General features: G+C 49.7%; 1 protein-coding gene and 1 long non-coding RNA gene across 4 annotated transcripts in view; one reads left to right on the top strand and one right to left on the bottom strand.

Annotated features, from left to right (window-relative positions):
* Abr (ABR activator of RhoGEF and GTPase) overlaps positions 1–17955 on the top strand; it is a 145776-nt gene that overhangs the window by 51900 nt on the left and 75921 nt on the right. The window contains exon 1 of one of the 3 annotated variants that reach the window (XM_041665667.1): positions 14670–15153. The exons of the other annotated variants lie outside the window; for them this stretch is intronic. Within the exon in view, the coding sequence (XP_041521601.1) occupies positions 15019–15153 (135 nt within the window). The 5' untranslated portion in view covers positions 14670–15018. Of the gene's footprint in view, positions 1–14669; positions 15154–17955 lie in introns of those variants that run through there. 3 annotated transcript variants of the gene reach the window in all.
* LOC121457036 lies at positions 13063–14675 on the bottom strand. Its single transcript, XR_005975675.1, has 3 exons — positions 14491–14675; positions 14178–14268; positions 13063–13115 (listed from the first exon to the last, which is right to left on the bottom strand). It is a non-coding gene; the product is annotated as an uncharacterized LOC121457036 (long non-coding RNA).

Raw genomic sequence — 17955 nt, forward strand, 5'->3', positions numbered from 1 at the left:
TGCAATAGGGTGCCTGAAAGGTGTAAACCCCCTTTCCCAGTACTAAGGTTGGTTTGTTTTTGTTTTTTAAAGGGTGTGTTCATGTGCTCTCTCTCTCTCTCTGTGTGTGTGTGTGTGTGTGTGTGTGTGTTTTATATTCCTGCTACTTGGCTGTGCTCACTTGGCCAGGCAGTCTCCTCCCCTGCCAGGCTTCCTGTTAGGAACTTGGAAACAGAGGGGACTTTTGGACCAAATCAGACAATTGTTCTAGATATTCAGATATCTAGCCTTTGGCACAGCCTGGCAGCTGAGCTTTCCACACCCAAACATACAGCCAAGCTGTACCTGTGAGGTCATAACCCAAATGGGTGGTGTGTGTGTGTGTGTGTGTGTGTGTGTGTGTGTGTGTGTGTGTATAGAGAGATTTGGTAGAAGGAACTGACTTGTGGGTATGGAGACTAAGAAGTCCTACCCTCTGCAGTGAATACTGGAGTTTCAGGAGAGCCAATGTATAGTTTTAGTTCTAGTTCAAAGGCCCAAGAATCAGGTGATCAAAGGTAAAAGACTCTAGGTGAAAAACCAGTAGACTTAAACTCAAGAACTCCCAGTGTTCAGTCTGAGTCCAAAGGCTAGAAAAGACCAGCGCTAGCAGCCATGCGGGTGGAGCCTCTGTCTTTCTGAGACAGGGTCTCTATGTTTCCAAGGCTGTCCTGAAATTTACTTTGTAGTCCTTAGCTGGCCTGGTACTTATAATGCTGCCTGGGCCTGGGCCCTGACTCACACATGCTGGCTGAGTGGAGCCCCTCTTTCTTGGCCATTTTGATCTTGGGTTTTCAATCGACTGGATGAGGCAAAGCAGGCTCACCTTGGGGAGAGAGAGCATCTGCTTTGCTCAGTCTGTAGATTGAGATGTTCATCTCATTGTGAACCACCCCACAGACACCCGGGATAATGTTTAGACACCCTAAAATTAACACACAGAGTTAACTATCAGTACCTTGGGTCAGTGACCTAGAGTCTGGAAATAATATAATCTTTGCACAGATGAAATCTGCTTTCTGGCTGTAGGACACTGAACAAGGGTCATAATTCCATGGAGCCCCATGTCCCCAGGTCTGAACAGCATTGGCTCCTCTGAAGGCAAGTGTGAGGAGTGGCTGGGGTTTGCTCACACAGATCCTTGTTTGTAGTGACTACATTCGGTTCCAGCACTCGGAAGGTGCAGAAGAATTGTGGCATCTAGGCCAGACTGGGCTATATAGTGAGCCCCTGTCTCAAAATAAACCCACAAGACTTTTGTCATTGGTTTTTAGAGGGCTGGAACCAGCAGCATTGCAAGGACTCAGTCTGGTAAATAACCTGTTGGGAAATTAATCTGCCTTTGAGGGCCACCTCCTTTCTGGGTCTGTTCTCCCAAGTGTGATAGCCTCAGCCAAGACATGATCTCCTCACTCCCCAGTATAGATTTGCTGTGAAATTTTCATCTTGGTTTGTGCCCCAGGGGTGACAGGTGAACCCAAACAGGCCTTTCCCAAACCTAGACTGGGCAGGGTACCCTGGCACAGGGTCAGGGGTTATCAATTGCTGGAGGCTCGATTCAACTGAGAGAGTGTAGTTTCCCTTGGGAGATAGGGTGAGAATACTCCCACTCAGCTGCAACTTCCTGTTTCAGAACCACAGTCTTATGGAAACCCTCATTCCTATAGACCCCAATTCCTGCCTTCTCTCTGGATGGCTGCAGCAAAAGGGACCCCAAGACAGAAGACGTCTGGGTTCTGTCTGTCTTCTGCCACTTTGAAGATGTGTCGCCCAAGAGATGTCACCCTCTCTGAGATCATTTGTCCATCAGTAAATGGAAGATTCGGAGGATTTCCTCCTATGTGACCTGACACAGCTACCACAGGTCTGCCATGAGATGTCACTAAGGGCCAGAATACCATGTAATTTGTAATATCTGAGCCAGGCAGTGGTGTGCACACCTTTAATCCCAGCACTCGAGAGGCAGAGGCAGGCGGATCTACAAGAGCTAGTTCCAGGAAAGGCTCGAAAAAACAACAACAAAAAAACCCCCCACAAAAACCAGTTTGTAATGTCTGTGGGTGCAGACCTCAGCTGGCACGAGGATCCAGAGGTGAAAGTGGAGGTGAAGTGAAGAAGTGACTGTCATTGTCTTAGTTAGGGTGTCTATTGCTGTGAAGAGACACCGTGGCCACGGCAACTCTAGTTGGGACTGGCTTACAGTTTCAGAGGTTCAGTCTGTTATTGCCATGACAGGAAACATGGCAGCTTGCAGGCAGACGTAGTACTGAATAGGGCTGAGAGTTCTCTATGTGGACTGGCAGGCAGCAGGAAGAGTGTATGTTGCTTGAGCATCTGAGACCTTAAAGCCCACTCCCCCCCCCCCCCCGACACATTTCCTCTTCCAACAAGGCCACACCCCCTAATAATGGCACTCCCTATCGGGGCAGTCCATGATGTCTCTGCATGGTATGTGCCCTGCTGTCATTTTACCGTTGGGGAAACTGAAGCTTACGGAGTTGACATAATTTGCCAGAGACTGGTGTATCCCGTGGTACCAGGACACATTTCAATTTGGGGTCTCGTGAAGCTTAAGCCTGGTTGGTGCTGCCAGACCCCTCTCAGTCTCTCCTGGGTGAAGCTCTGATAGCCCCGCTGGCCCCCAGTTCTTGGGGCTTGAGTCTGCCATTGTAGATAAGGAGCACCATTCTTGGTCATGCCTTTGTGCACCCCTTAGATCCCCATGTAAACTCACAGGCTCCTCTGGGTTCCTGATTGGTATTTGGGATTGAATTGTGTAGTTCTGGAACCTGGGGTGGGGGTAGGAAGAGTGGGGAACAGAGCTAGGCAGAATCGCTGTCTGCTCTCCCTTCTGTCTCAGGTTGGAGCCGAGAGGGTCATCCCTAAGTGAACAGACATGTGGAGAGATTGCAGCTCCAGGGCCTGCACATTGTTCTGTGTTCTAATCTGGCGGTGGTGGGTGCCCTGGTAGTGACTCAGCAGCCCAGTGCATCTTCTGCCTGTCTCTGCTGCAGAGAGCATACTAACCATCCCCTCCTCTGCATTCTGCTGTGCTTTGTTGCCATCACTTCCAGCTGCTAGTAGAGCTCTTCTTACATACATGAAAAAAACCTAGGGCTCAGGTGCTTTGTGCCTTGTCCACACTGGGCAGGAGGCAAATACAGTACCTTACTTAGGATACTGTCCACTCTCTAGTGAACTCTTCTTACCCTCTCCAGGCCGTGCACCCCCTCTCACACCCCATAGTAGCTTCCTTGGTGTCTTCCCTGATGGGCTGCACCCGACTGGCCTGGCTACCTTTTCCGTGTCTCTCTTCTCCCACTAGCCTGCTGGGACCACAGTTCGTGAATGTGTTTCTTACCTGCAAACAAGGCTACTCCCAAAGTCATATTTATTTGGTAAAGGTATGCTAATTGACAGGTGCCCAGGGTACTGTGGGTAGGAGGGTGGGCCCAGACAGAACAGTTCTCTGCCCTAGATATCCTGAAATTGGAAGGAAGGCAGGAGGGAGAAAAGAGGCGACTGATGAAAATAATGATTTCAGTGGGTGTTAATTGCCCACGAAACAAGCGTGGCTGTTACCACTAGTGTTCTCAAGTTGGGTGTGATAGCCCATTTCTCTAGCTAGTACTTAGGAAATTGAAGCAGAAAGATATTTGAGTTTGAGGCCAGCTTGGACTCATTGTGAGTTCTAGGCTAGCCTAGACCAAATAGGGAGACAGGGTCTTTTTTTTTTTTTCAAATGTCCTTATGGATGGCACAGAGGTGAACCGCTGGGGTCAGAGGCTCTGCTTGTCTCTGTGTTCTCCCAGGGGCTCAGAAGGGTTCTGAAGAACCCTGCAGACTGTTCTCTACTGTACTATTTTCTGTTGTTGTTACTGAGTTTCTCCACCGGTGGGCGCTAGCAAGGCCAGCGCTGTTTTCTTCCCTTCCCAGAGAGGATGCCGTGCCAGTGTGGTAGGTGGTCCATTCAGCCCTCACCTGCTGCCTGCATGGCAGGAAGACGTGGAGGAAGGCTATACACACTTAGCAACCATAGTACTTTATGGGCAGCTCCAGTCTTCTGCGCTGCCTTTAGGGTGGGCCTTACCGAGGGTGCACTGATGCTGTGGAATGTAGTATATAGCAGGGTACCTGTAAGCACAGTCCTCTGCTCCTCCCCAGACAGGAGCCTTTAGTACCCATTTTGCCTCTTCTGAGGCAGTTCTCATTATGAAACCAGGCTGGCCTTGAGTTTGCAGTCATCCTGCCTGGGCCTCTTGTGTGCCGGGATTGCAAGCGTGAGCTACCGTGTTTGTTTAAGTTTTACCCCGTGCCATGTGACATTGGCCAGTTCACCCAGCATCATTCCCCTCTACTGTAAATGGGGGATAAACAATCCCATTTGGAGGGGTTTCTGCAGGAACCGGGTAACAGTGTGACAAGGTAAACTGCCATGCCATCAGTGGACTGCTCTGGAGATTAGTTGAACTTGAATCCCTGTGGGATGTAAGTACTACTTTATCTTGGGCTTCTGCCTCTGGAGTGCTGAGATTACAGACCTGTGCCACTGAGAGACCTGGTGTTTGAGTAAAGCAAAACATATTACTCCATTAAAATGAAAACTAAATGTCTCCCCCCCCCCAAAGGGCTTTAGAAAATCATTTATTTGGGATGAGATGTTTGAAATGGTGGAGTGGCATAGTAGAGAATACAGTTGTTTCACTTAGCTCCCTGACGTTCATAGCTGTTCATGTAGCTGTACGCACTGAGAAACGTCTTCACAGTTGTACTAATGCATTAAGTAAGGCTGCTTCTTTTCTTTGTGTATGTTGTAGTGAAGGCTGTTTGTTTGTTTTCCTGGCCGCCCAGACTCCCGAAATAATCCCACAGAAACTATATTATTTAAATCACTGCTTGGCCAATCACTTAAGAGTATTGCTAGTTAGCACTTACATCTAGTATTAACCCATTTTCAGTATTTTATATTTTACCATGAGGCTCGTGGCCTCCTGGCAAGGTTTCAGCTGTCTCTGGCTACGGCTCCATGGCTTCTCCCCAACTCCGCCTTCCTTCTTCCAGCATTCAGTTTAGTTTTCCCTGCCTACCTAAGTTCTGCCCTATCAACAGGCCAAGGCAGTTTCTTTATTCACCAATGGTATCCACAGCATACAGAGGGGAATCCCACATCATCTGTATATGCGTGTTCCTTTGTATGTGTGCGCACATGTGTGTCGAGGTCAAAGCTTGATGTCTTCCTTGACTGCTTTCTGTTTTAGTTTTTGAGACCCAGCATCTCTTTTTCTATCTTTGTCTCTCTGTTTCCCACAGCCATATGCCACCAGGTGCTTTCTGACTTAGCTAGATAGGCAGCTCAATGAACTCCAGGAATCTTTCACCTCTGCTCACCCAGTTCTTGGATGACAGGCATGTGCCACCACATCCAGCTTTTTACATGGGTGCTAGGAATGAAATTCATACACAGCCAGGACACTGTGGGTGACCATGTTTACTGAGCAGGCTGGAATCATCTACTCTGGGTCCTCACAGGTTAGTGGCCTGCACACAGCAGCCTTAGATCTGCATCATGGCTTCTTTGGCTGTTTCTCTGCCACCCAAAACCTCAGGGGACTCTGTCATGAGCACAGGAGGCTGTTTAATCTGGGAACTCAGCTTGTTTATTATATACAGAGGAAATAGATGTAGATGGTTTAAAACATTTCCTAGAAATGTGGGGAGCAAATGAAGTCCTAAGTGAATGTGTGTCATTGAAATGAGTAGGGCCAGGTAAAGGACCCCAATGCCTGAGACACATGGGCGTTCTGAAGCCTTCCCCTGGTCTAAGCACACATACTGACACTGTATGCACAAACTCTCAGTGGCAGCTCCTTCGTCCCAAGTGACTACAACCTGAGACTTCTTCCCTGACACTAAACGTTACTTTAGAGGACAGAAAGAGAGCAGAGAGCAGTTACTGTGAGGTAAGATTTGAGTTGGTGGCATGGGCCTTTAATCCCAGCATTTGAGAGGCAGAGGCAGGTGGATCTCTGTGAGTTCAAGGCCAACCTGATCTACAGAGCTAGTTCTAGGATAGCCAGTACTACACAGAGAAACCCTGTCTCCAACAACAAAACAAACAACAAACATTTGAGTTCAGCTGTTAACTGTCTAGCGAGCCAGTTATGGCGGTACATGCCTGTAATCTTAGCATTTAGGAGGTTGAGGCAGGGGGGTTGTAAGTTCCAAGCTGGGCTGGGCTTCTTATTAAGACCCTGTCTGGGGGTGGTGGTGGGAGGAGATGAGGAGGATAAGAAACAGCCCTCTAGGGGCTGGAGAGATGGCTCAGTGGTTAAGAGCACTAGTTGCTCTTCTGGAGGTCCTGAGTTCAATTCCCAGCATCCACATGGTGGCTGACAATCATCTGGAGTTAGGTCTGGCGCCCTCCTCTGGCGTGCGGGCATACATGGAGGCAGAATGTTGTGTATACATAATATTTTTTTTAATAAATAAATAAATCTTTAAAAAAAAAGAAGGAACGAAACAGCTATCTAGCATTTGTACAGGTAATGAGCTTCCTGTTCTTGGAAGGATCCCAGAAGAGGCTCCTGTTGGAACAGATTCCTCCCCTGGTAGTTATCTTCTGGGTTGCCTTTTGTGCTAGGATACCACTTCATTGACTGAGTTCTTAAGCTGAGCCCTCTTTTTATCTGATTCTTGGGAGACCCAGGGCTATGTATATGCTAAGCAGGTACTGTGTCACCAAGCCACACCCCAAGTCCCAGAGTCGCCTATACTAAGGCCATCCATGCAGCATTTTTAAGAGATGCACGATACCCACAAGCCAGGCGGTGGTGGCGCACGCCTTTAATCCTGGCCTTGGAAGGCAGAGGCAGGCGGAGCTCTGGGAGTTCGAGACCAGCCTGGTCTACAGAGTGAGTTCCAAGACAGCCAAGGCTACAAAGAAAAACCCTGTCTTGAAAGACAACAACAAAAAAGAAAAAAAAAAAGAGCTGTACAATATCCTCAAAAGAAAGTCTTGTGACCTTGGGTGGGTTCTTAGGGAATGGGTCATGGAAGAGGTAGAGGTAAGGGAGCTGCATAACCATTGAGTGTGAAAAAGGCCTTCGAGGTTTGAGAAACACAGTGGTCTGGTGTGAGTGAGTTACTGGGTCCTCTGGAAGAGGCTGGAGGTGGCTCTGGTGGGTCTTCCCTCCACACACATCTGCTGAAGGAAGAAGGGGAGAAGAAGAGCTGGTGCTTGCTAAACACTTAGTGCAGGTCATTTAGCTGCCCTGGGTGCACCAGGCCTTCTGGCAGCCCTAGAGATGAAGTAACGATCCCCATTTTATGGAGTCAGACACACTACCTTTGCACAGCAAGGCTATTCCCGTTTTATAGATGAGGAAAACACAGCATGTTTAAATGCTTTGCCCAGTGTTACGAGCTGGCAAGAGGCAAAAACTAGAATTCAAATCCAGAATTCAATGGAATATATTCTCTGTGTGTGTGTCTGTCTCTCTCTCTCTGTCTCTCTCCCTCTCGTGTGTGTGTGTGTGTGTGTGTGTGTGTGCGTGTGCTGCCACCATGCATGTGGTCAGAGGACAACTTTGGATGTTAGTCTTTGTCTTCTGTCCTGTTCTTTTACTGTTTTCTGTGTATGACAAGCTAGCTGAACTGCAAGCTTCTGGAGACTTCATCTCAGCCTCCCATCTCCATGTAGAAACACGCTGGGATTACAGATAGCTGCATTACTGCTGTGGACTATTAGGCAGGCTCTGGGGATCCATACTCAGATGATCAGGATCATGTTCCATGCACTGAATTCCCTGAGCCATCTCCTGAATCCTGAGTGCTTTTGTTACATTTTATAAAGCAACTTATTTGGCGTGTGTGTGTGTGTGTGTGTGTGTGTGTGTGTGTGTGAAATGCAGATGCTTTCATGAAATTATGTGCTTCACAAGTGTGTAGGAGCCCATAGAGGCCAAAAGTGGGTCTTGGATCCCCTAGGACTGGGGTTATAGTCAGTTGTGAGCTACCGTGTGGGTGCTGGAACTGAGTCCAGATCCTCTAGAAGAGCAGTTAGCACTCTTAACCATTGAGCCTTCTCTCCAGTCCCTGATTTTGTTAGTTTTACCATATAAACAGCATTGACTTATACCCAATAGCTTTATGCTATTAAATTCTACGTGAGTTTTGTTTTGAGACAGTGTCACACTGTAGCCCAGGCTAGCCTTGAACCTATGGCAGTTCTTCTGTCTCCTTCTCCCTAGAACTTGACAGCCATGAGCCACCATGCCAGATTCATGTCTGCTATGATGGAAAGAGGGAGGAGCAAGGGTATGGAGGGCGAGAGTTTGGTTCTTGACTCCACCTGCCTTGGCACTGCTCCAGGGGCCTGCCAGGCTCCCCAGCCTCGTAGTGGGGCTTGAGCTTCTGCCGGAAGAGTTGGGTGAACATCTTCACACCAAGGAAACTGTGTTTGGCAAATCCTGGAGATGGGAATGTGCCTGGCCCTTGTCACCAGTGTGATGGATTGAGTCAGCTGCCCTTGTTTGGTCTGACTTAGTGGCTTCCTGTTGAGCACAGAGTGAGCAGTGTTTGAGAATGAGTGACGTGTTGTCAGATGAGGGGTGCACCAGAGAATGGTCATGCGACTCGCCTGGAATCCTTCCCCACCTCCCCTGCGGCTATAATGGTGAAATCCAGAGCCTCCCACCCTGTCAGGCTCGATCACTTGATTCTTTGCTGGCCTCTGAAGCTTCACTACCAACCTCCAACTTGGAATATAACTCCACAAGACTTCCCTGACTGTCTCCCAGTCTCCATCAGTGTGGCCTGCTCATTCCTTCATTGTTACTTTATTGTGTTCTGAGGCTTGAAGGTAAGGACGTAATGTGAAAGAAGCATTCTACTACCAAGCTACGTCCCTTGCCCTTGTTTCTTTGAGACAGAGTCTCCCTATGTAGCCCAGTTTGGTTTTGAACTTGTAACCCTCGTCTTGGCCTCCAAGTGCTAGAATTTCAAGCAAGTATTGCCATGCTCAGCTAGGGCTGGGTTCTCGTGTCACCACCTCCAGGGAGTCTCCCATGGCTTCTCACTTATTACATCAGTTGCACCTGCTTGTGCCCTCCCAGCTCATTCTAAATTCCCGCCATAGCACCGTGCGTATGTGTGGGAGGGGGAAGTTATATAGCCTTGAGAATGCCAAGTACCCGCTCTGTGACTGAGCTACACCCCAGCCCCCACGTTTCTTTTTATAACTTCATTTTCTCTGATTACATACTCAAAATTCTCACTGATCAGAAATACATTATCTAGTATGTAAAAGCTCACATCCTACAGAGAGCTACTGGGTTTATTTATTTCTTATTTTTTCCATATGTAGAATATGTATTAAAATGAGATCATACTATTGGTAGGTATCTTGTTATTTTACTTTTGTGGCTGTGTGGTATTTCATTCTATGGCTATACCAAAATCCATTTAACCAGCTCCCCTTTCCCTCTCTCTGCTTTTTTTTTAAAGGTGAGGTACGGAAGAGGGACAGTTCTTGGGATTGAACCTGGGTCTTGCACAGTTGGGCAAATACTCTGCCACTGAGTTACAGTTCTAGTCCTAATCAAGCCACTGTTTTGTGTTGTTTGAGATTGGTGTGTGTGTGGGGGGGGGGTGCATGTGTGCGTGTAGACCACTGTATAGCTCAGACAGGCCTAGGACTCAAACTCTTCCTGCCTTCGTGAACCATCACAGCAGATTCGGCTCCACTCTCAGGCATTTGGACTTGTGGCAGCCTTTGCTGCCTTCTCACGTCAGCCAACATTTTATACACACACCTTTGTGCCCTTCCAGCAGGGCTTTTTTCAGGCAATTCCCTAGAGTGGGATTGCTGAGTCAGAGGGTGTGAACGTTTAAAATCACAATAGCCATTTCCATGTTACCCTTTCTGGAGCTGTACCACAACAGCATAACTAAAATGTGCCCCTCCCCAGTCCTGCCTTTCCCTTGGCACAGCCTTAGGAGTCAATCGCTTGGTCACAAAGGGCACGGCTCCCTGTTTGCAACTACATTCTGAATGTGAGCACAATGCCTGGTATACAGTAGGCAGTTAGTAAGTGCTGGATAATTGAGTTGGTAAGGGAGTGCAGGTGGAGATTTAAGTGTAAGGAAAGCCCTCCGTGTGTGTGTCTGTCTCTGTCTGTCTGTGTGTGTCTCTGTGTGTGTGAGAGACAGAGATGGAGACAGAGAGACAGAGACAACCCACTGTGTACTTACCTCCTGCTTATTTTCTCTTCTGTCCCTAACTTCTTCTGAAGCTCTTTAAGAAACCATCCCTAGTGCTGGAGTGTGATGTAGCTTAAACAAGGCTCTGAGTTCCAGCTTCAGCACCAGAAAGGAAAGAAAGGAAGAAACTCTTTAATGTGGGCTTTCCTCCCTTTGCCTGGAAAGACATCCCTGTTTCCAGGTGCTATTCAGAAGCCCACCAGGTTCCCTTCTCAAAGCCTGCAGTCTTCAGCTCCCCACACATGGCCTTCTCCTTCCTCTCACCCCCTTACAGATTTAATTAGCAGACAAAAATGAAGTTTTTCCTCGGTATGGATGCCTTTGTTCACTCCATCCTGTTTTTCATACGTCCCTCACCTCAGTTCTTTGAGAGTATACCAGTGGTAGGGGTTTGTTCTCACATGCCAGGCCAATGCACATGGACCAGTGAGCAGACAGAGAGAATGAAGAGTCTCAATGCAATGTTATTAGGGCTGTATAGGTGTAAGGTGTTGCAAAGCCTAGCTGGGTTGTGGTTTGGAAGAGGGAAAAATGGAAGAACCAAAGAATTTAGTAAAAGGGATGTGTGGGGCCACAGGCACAAGGAACCATAAGATGACAGCCCACTGATGGAAGTGGCAAGTCCAGAAGAGGAAGCTGGGATGGGGAAGAGGAGAGACTTACTGGTCTGGATTTGAGGAGCTGAGGGGTTGCTGTTCTGACTTCTAGGTGAGGAGATCCAGCTGCCTATGCAGGTCTCAGGCCTAGAGGTGGCAGAGGGTGACATTGGTAGAATAGTGAGATGGGATCAGTTCTCCCAAGGCTGTGAGCACAAGGGCTGTGGGAAAGGACCTTGAGCCATGACGTCATATGTACAGAAGGCAGGAGGAAAGATTGGCCTTAACCCACTGTGTGGCCCCAGAAGCCCGAGGACTTAGAGAAAATCAGAGGGCAGGGGTCATATTGGCTTTTCTCTAGAGAGAAGAGTCTGGAACCAGGCTTAGCAGTCAAAGTAGGAAGGAAACCTAGGTCTGGGGCCTTCTTGAACATTTGAGAGGGAAAGGGAGGGAACACCCTGGGGATTTGTGAGTCACTTCCCCTCCAGAGGGAGGACTGAGGGCCTGCGAATGGAGCCTCTGTGTCCACTGAAGGGGACATTTTTGTTACTCACTGGAATTTCCAACAAGTTGGAGTGGGTGGGGTAGTTTAAGCCTTGGATGTTTGGGGAGCAGCTTCTGTGAGGCTCAAGGGTTTAGGGAAGAAGTGGGTGCTGAGTCTACTGTGAGTAGAACTGTGGAGAAGTTAAGGTACTCAAAAACTAGGCTGCTTCAAGGTAGCTCAGGTTCTCTTGGATTGGCTATCATCCTGTACTGCCCGCTGCTCTGACCAGTTTGGGCACAGCACGCTGTGCATGTAGAGCCCCCAGGGTAAAAGGCAGAAGAACCTGTAACTCCGGGCCCTGAGCTGGCACGCTTGTGCCCTAGGGAATGTCCAGCCTGGCTGTTCCCAAACCAAATGAGGGATTGTGGCTTGAGAGGGCCCTTCAGATATCTGGCTATTTATAACCCAGTCAGAGCAAATCTGGACCGAGAGAGAGAGCAGTGGATGATGGGTAGGAGATGCCTTTGCAAGGCACTGGTGGGACAGACCTGGACTGGCCCGGGCCCCAGAGAGCCCATCATACCTTTCTCAGACTGTTTCAGCTTTGGTGGCAGGATGGAGCCTGTATCTGGTGAGGGCACATTTTCTATTATTGACAGAATGACAAGAGCCTCCTCCGGACTTCAGAGTTCCAGAAATATTTTTTAAAGAGTAGGATAAGAAACTATACTCATTCCCTTTCATTTCCCCTCCTTCCTCAGCCAAGGTGCCCAGTGGAGTTGAGAGGAGTTGGCATGGTGGGTCCCAACTGGGACGGTTTGCCTTTCTTTGGAAATGGCCTCAATAGTTTGACTCTGCCCTATGGCCATATGGTTGCCACTGATAAGTAAATATGTTGTGTATGAAAGGCTGGTCATAAACGGCACATGAGATTTTGATGGACAGATTCAGAAACCGTACCACCTGGTTGGTGGTACCTGTTACACAGGTTTACAAAGATAAAGTATTGGTAGATTGGTATATGAAGCCGAATTTTATTCCAAGCTGCCAAATCTTCTAAGAGGAGATGGGACAGAGAGACCCTTAGGGGAAACTCCTCCGACATAACCACAGCTGGCAACCAATTGCAAAAATAAAGACAGTGTGGCCATCCTTAAGCCTAGCTCAGAGCAAAGATGTGGTTTAGTGTGCTGTGCTTTTTGTTTGTTTGTTTGTTTGTTTTCTAGACAGGGTTTCTCTGTAGCTTTGGAGCCTGTCCTGGAACTAGCTCTGTAGACCAGGCTGGTCTCGAACTCACAGAGATCCGCCTGCCTCTGCCTCCCGAGTGCTGGGATTAAAGGCGTGCGCCACCACCGCCCGGCTTTTTTTTTTTTTTTTAATGTAGGTCTGGAGAGATGGCTCAGCCGTTAAAGGCTAGGCTCACAACCAAAAATATAAGAAATGTAGATTACTTGCTTTCATTTTAAAGTTAGGAGATTTTATTTAACCATTCATATTTTCCCTTGTGTGTGGTGACACAGGATGAAGCAGAGCCAGGCAGGTCTCTGAGTTTCAGGCCAGTCTGACCTACATAGCAGGTTCCAGGACGGCCAGAGCCACACTGAGAGATCCTCTCTCAAAAACAACTGTAGGGGGCTGGAGAGATGGCTCAGAGGTTAAGAGCATTTCCTGTTCTTCCAGTGGTCCTGAGTTCAATTCCCAGCAACCACATGGTGGCTCACAACCATCTGTAATGAGGTCTGGTGCCCTCTTCTGGCCTGCAGGCATACACACAGACAGAATATTGTATACATAATAAATAAATAAATAAATAAATAAATAAATAATAAATAAATATTTTTTAAAAAACAACTCTAGGGAGCTGGAGAGATGGCTCAGTGGTTACAGGTACATGCTAATCTTACAGAAAACCCGAGTTTAGTTCCTAGCACCTACATGGCGGCTCACACCCATCTGTAACTACTGTTCAGGGGATTTGATCTGAATCTGATGCCTTTTGACCACTGCTAGCATGAGACACACAATTGGCACCCATATCCACTTCCCTACACCCCCCATGCACACACACAGTGGGGGGTAAAGAGGGGGGAGAGAGGCAGGCAGGCAGCAAAACAATCATACATGTACAGTAAAAAGAAAAACAACAAAAAGAACAAACAAGTCTAGCTTGGCTACGTATAGAGATCCTGCCTCAAAACAAAACTAAAACCATAAAGACTACAGGTTTTGCAAACTTGAGCCTGTGTTGCTTTTGGGGAACACTAATTGGCTGGAGCTGCCGTGGTTTCTTCAGCTCCTTTAGGCCCTCTGGGGCTAGGTGCTTGCCCTACCTGAACTTTGAATGAGTGCTAAAGATGTGCCCACGGTTAGCTGCCTTGGATGTTGAGTTGTGAAAGAGTTGCTGCTGCTGGCCCTAGACTCCTCCCCCACTGGGGGGGGGTGTCCCTTAGGGTCAGGGTGAGCCTGGGAGGTGAGCCTCACCCTCTACATGAATTTGGAATGTGGAAGACTCTGAGGGAAGCAGTCTGGAAGCAGGGAGGGTGGGTAATGCACCTGTCCTAGATTGTGTATCCTGGCCTTGTAGGGCTGGCCCTCCCCTTGTGAGGAGCAGAAATACTCCAAGAAAGTGGAAAGTGGCGTTGCCAGTAGCACCTGACCTTAATGTGGCTCCCGGGTATTCCCCGGTGCCCAGTGACGTGTGCTTAGGACCCTGTCTGGCACTATGCTCGGGTTGGGCATAAAGCAGGCCAGTGCCTTCCTGTATAAGTACAATGCCTCGTTTACTCTACCGTGGTGCAATGGCAACTGCGGTTTCTCACCGGCAGTGGGCCTCCCCTCTGCGAAGGTGCTGGATCCTGAGGCCGGGGTGCGAAGGGGGCTCTGGCTTGTGACATCCCATGGGAACCTAGACTGAGTGGATGAAGGGTGACTTCTGGGGGGAAGCCTCTGCTGCTCCCCCTTGCCCAAGGGCTCCAGCGAGAAGTTGTAAATAAAGCTTGTCTCTGGGAAGCAGACCTCCCCCTGCGCCCGCCCGGCCTGTCTGCGGCCTCCTCCCTCCCTCCTCCTCCGCTCCAGAAGCCTCCGCCAGCCTCTCGCCCGCCCGGTGACCACAGAAGGAACGAGCAGCTCCACCTCGCAAGTCAAGACGTGCGTTTCCTGTGCTTTTGGAGCAATCGGGCCTCCGGGTCCAGAAAGGGCGGGCTCTGTGTGGCCAGCAGCGCAGCGGCAGGGCGCCTGGACGAACCCGGCAGCGGGCCTGGGGCGAGCAGAGCAGCGACTGAGGAAGGAACGAACCGCGGAGGGTGCTGGCTGTCGCCCCTGCCCTGCATTCGTCCACGAGCCGCTTCCCGGAGGCCCCGCTTCCCCTTTCGCAGGGTGGGGACGCGCGGGAGGCGGGCCCGGCGCGCAGGACGGCTGGAAAGCGGCAGCAGGAAAAGGTTCATAATGGATCCTTTCATCGCGAGCCGGTGGCCAGGTGCCAGGACCGACTCCGCGGAGGCCAACATGCTGGTGTAGGCCTGCCCTGAGCTCTTCCCCGCCCGCCCGTCCCCTGCCTGCCTCCCTCCCTGCTGGGGCGCGCGCGGCTGCTGCTGCCGCCGCCGCTGCTGCCACCGCTGCGTGGACCCTGCTTCCTGTTTGCCCTCTGCAGCTCTGGCTGCCATGGAAGAGGAAGAGGAGGCAATAGGCTTTTTGGACAAGGTTCTGGAGGATGAAGATGTGTTTCTCCTGGAGGAGTGTGAACTGGGAACCCCGACCAGCCCTGGCTCAGGGTCCCCCTTCTTGGTGGCTGTGAAGGTGGGAATGTGACACGCCCTGGATGCTTGTGGGGAGGGGGCAGGGCTGGCAGCTCTTGACTGATGCTGAAACCGTGTTTGGAGAGAAATGGCTGATGTGTGCACAAGCCTCATGGCTGAGTGGAAGAGCCCAACTCAGCATGAGATGGGCTGGCACGTTCCTGCCAGAGGATTGAGGGCTTATGCTCTTTGAGCAGCTGTTCTTGAGGGAGAGGTGGAGTGCCTGCTTGCCCTGCACCAGCTGTCCTCAGGGGCAGTGACTGCTGGCTTTCCCCTCAGTCAGCTGTGTTAGGGGATCTTTTTGGCTGTGACATGAGTCACCTGGTGGCCTGTCACTGATGTGAGTCTATTGCCCCCAGAGGAGCTGACTGACTTGAAACTGGTGGGCAATAATTCATTGTTTCCATGGCAACCAGAGGATAAGGGTATTTGTAAAGTGTGGCCATGGGAGCTACCCCTTTTCCAAGGAGGAAACTGGAGACTTGGTGCGTCTTGACTAATGCAAGTGGTCATTTAGGAAGATCAAGAGTCTGAGGTCACTTGGGCTTTCTTGAAGGAAAATAATTGAATCAGCTGGAGAAGGGGCGGGAACAACTGTCAGGTAGGTAAGCAGTTTCCCCAAGGTGGGCAGAGGCAGGACCGGCCCATTTCCTCTAGGGTTGTAACCCTGCAGCAGAGCTCCTAGAGAGGTACATCAGGAGGGAAGGGGCTGTGCCAATCGTTTTGCCTCTTCCTTGTCTGTCCTTTCCCCAGGGGTACAGCTTCCCCTGGGAATCTGGAGAAATACATTGGTTTCTCACCCTCACCTACCTCTAAGAACTTCAGCCACAGCCAGTCGTTTCTCTCTTCTGTGTCTGGAGGGAGGGCCTGTGAGGACTGTAGCAGGGAGTATGCACACTGCAAAGCCAGCTACCTAACCACATGGGCCCCGGAGGGTGTGGTGTTCAATGCATTACCAGGACTAGGTGTCTGAGTCGCCCTGAGTCTTCCCTTACCATAGGATGATCACCGCCTCACCCTGCCCACACTCTGGTGTGGCTCCAAGAAGGAACTAATGCAGACTAAGAATAGACTGTAGACCCAGGTTAGGTAGGTGGCAGGCAGGCTGGGTTGGGGTGGAGCAGTGGTGCAGACTTAGGTGGGAGCTGCAATGGGATCCTGGCACCTCATCTCTGTTTGGTAATCTGGCGCGAGTTTAGAGCACCGGATTAAGTCGTGTCCCTCGTTGGACCCACAAAACCTCTGTACTTAGGTTTTCCAGTCTTCCCACCAGTCTCTCTATGAGCCAAGAAGCATGCTGGGAGTTCCAGTCATGGGATGACCAGTCAGTAAGGTTCCCGATGAACCTCCGGGGCCCTCCCAACACAGGTCTCAATACCACTCATGCTGCCTCCTAGGCGCATCCTTTCTCTGGGTCGTCACTGCTGACCACTGCGTGGTACTGGGTGTATGACTGGGACCAGTGAGAATTGTTGGAATGACTGAGGTTTGTTGGGACACACAAAAGCTGTGCCATGTTCCTGACCTTGATAGGTGGCACATGGTTGCCACAGGGGTCCTGGACACACAGCATGCCTGAAAGCATCCTTCCTTCCAAGTCCCATAATGCCTGGATAGAGCCCTTCCTTCCTTCCTTCCCACTTCTCTTCCCTGCTTCCGTGTTTATGGAGGTAGCTTCAGCCTGGGAGCTTCTTGCTCCTCTGTAATGCCTCCCTCACACCTGCTTCCTCCATCAGGCTTGGCCGTAGCCCAGGGCTGCAGAGAGGTGGAAAGCAAGCCCATCATTTCATTCAGCACGTGCCGTCAGGTTGTGTTCTAGCCTAAGCCCTCGCCCTGGCACTGTGGAGGAGACAAGGCATGGTCCTTCCTCCCAGAGGCGAGGATCACGTTCACAGGGGATAGATAGGAAAGTGAAGTAAGAAAGCATTCAAGCCGTGAGAAGTGTTCTGATCAGAGAATACCAGCATCCAACTGTGGTGGTGACTGCCTGTAATACTAGCCTTCAGGAGGTTGAGGCAGGAGAAACACCAGGAGTTCAAGGCCAGCCTGAACTACTTAGTGAGTTCCAAGTCAGTGTGGGTTATGAGTAGTTTCAGAACCATAAGCCGAATCAAGAAGACTCCCAGATTGAGAGGAAGAGAGAGACCACTTCTGATTGAGTCAGGGCTGGACCAAGTACATGTTTGCACACGTGGAGGGACCAAAGGGACTTTCTAGGTGATGCTCCAGCGTCCTGGCTGCAGATGGGCTTGGCTCGCTCCTCCGCTCCTCCGTGGCAGCTGGTAGGAATCCAAGGCAATTTGCTCTTTGCTATTACTTTACTTCAGGAGTACTTACCTTAAACAGTAGTTGTGCTACTGTGCATTTGCCCAAATGCCAGCCCTATAAATCAATCCTGCTTTCGCTGTAATTTCCGAGGTGCTTCATCTTCCTAAGGGACAGATGCAAACCTGACTGGTCGTTTTCTCCAGAGCCGTAGCTGGAGCTTGCTACATCTCACACACAACCCAGCTTCCTTTCAGGAGTTAACGATCTGTAAACTCATAATGCAGATACTGATAGCAACATCACATCCCATCTGTAAAACGGTGCATACTTTTCCAAAAAGATTTTCACACAGTTCTATTTAAAGGTAGATAGGGCTGACGGGTGGGGCCTGGTAGAAGCTGCTATTTCAAGGAACTCATTTGTCAGGAATAAAAAGCCCTTTTGTATTCCATATTAACTCTTCAGGTATTATTCTGTGCTTAAAGAGAATGGGTTGTCTGAAATGCCTGTATTCCTGTTTGAATGACCATTCAGG

Source organism: Microtus oregoni, unplaced genomic scaffold (assembly GCF_018167655.1).
Source record: "Microtus oregoni isolate MIOR12 unplaced genomic scaffold, Mior012 000015F_ref0000493, whole genome shotgun sequence".
Taxonomy (NCBI): domain Eukaryota; kingdom Metazoa; phylum Chordata; class Mammalia; order Rodentia; family Cricetidae; genus Microtus; species Microtus oregoni.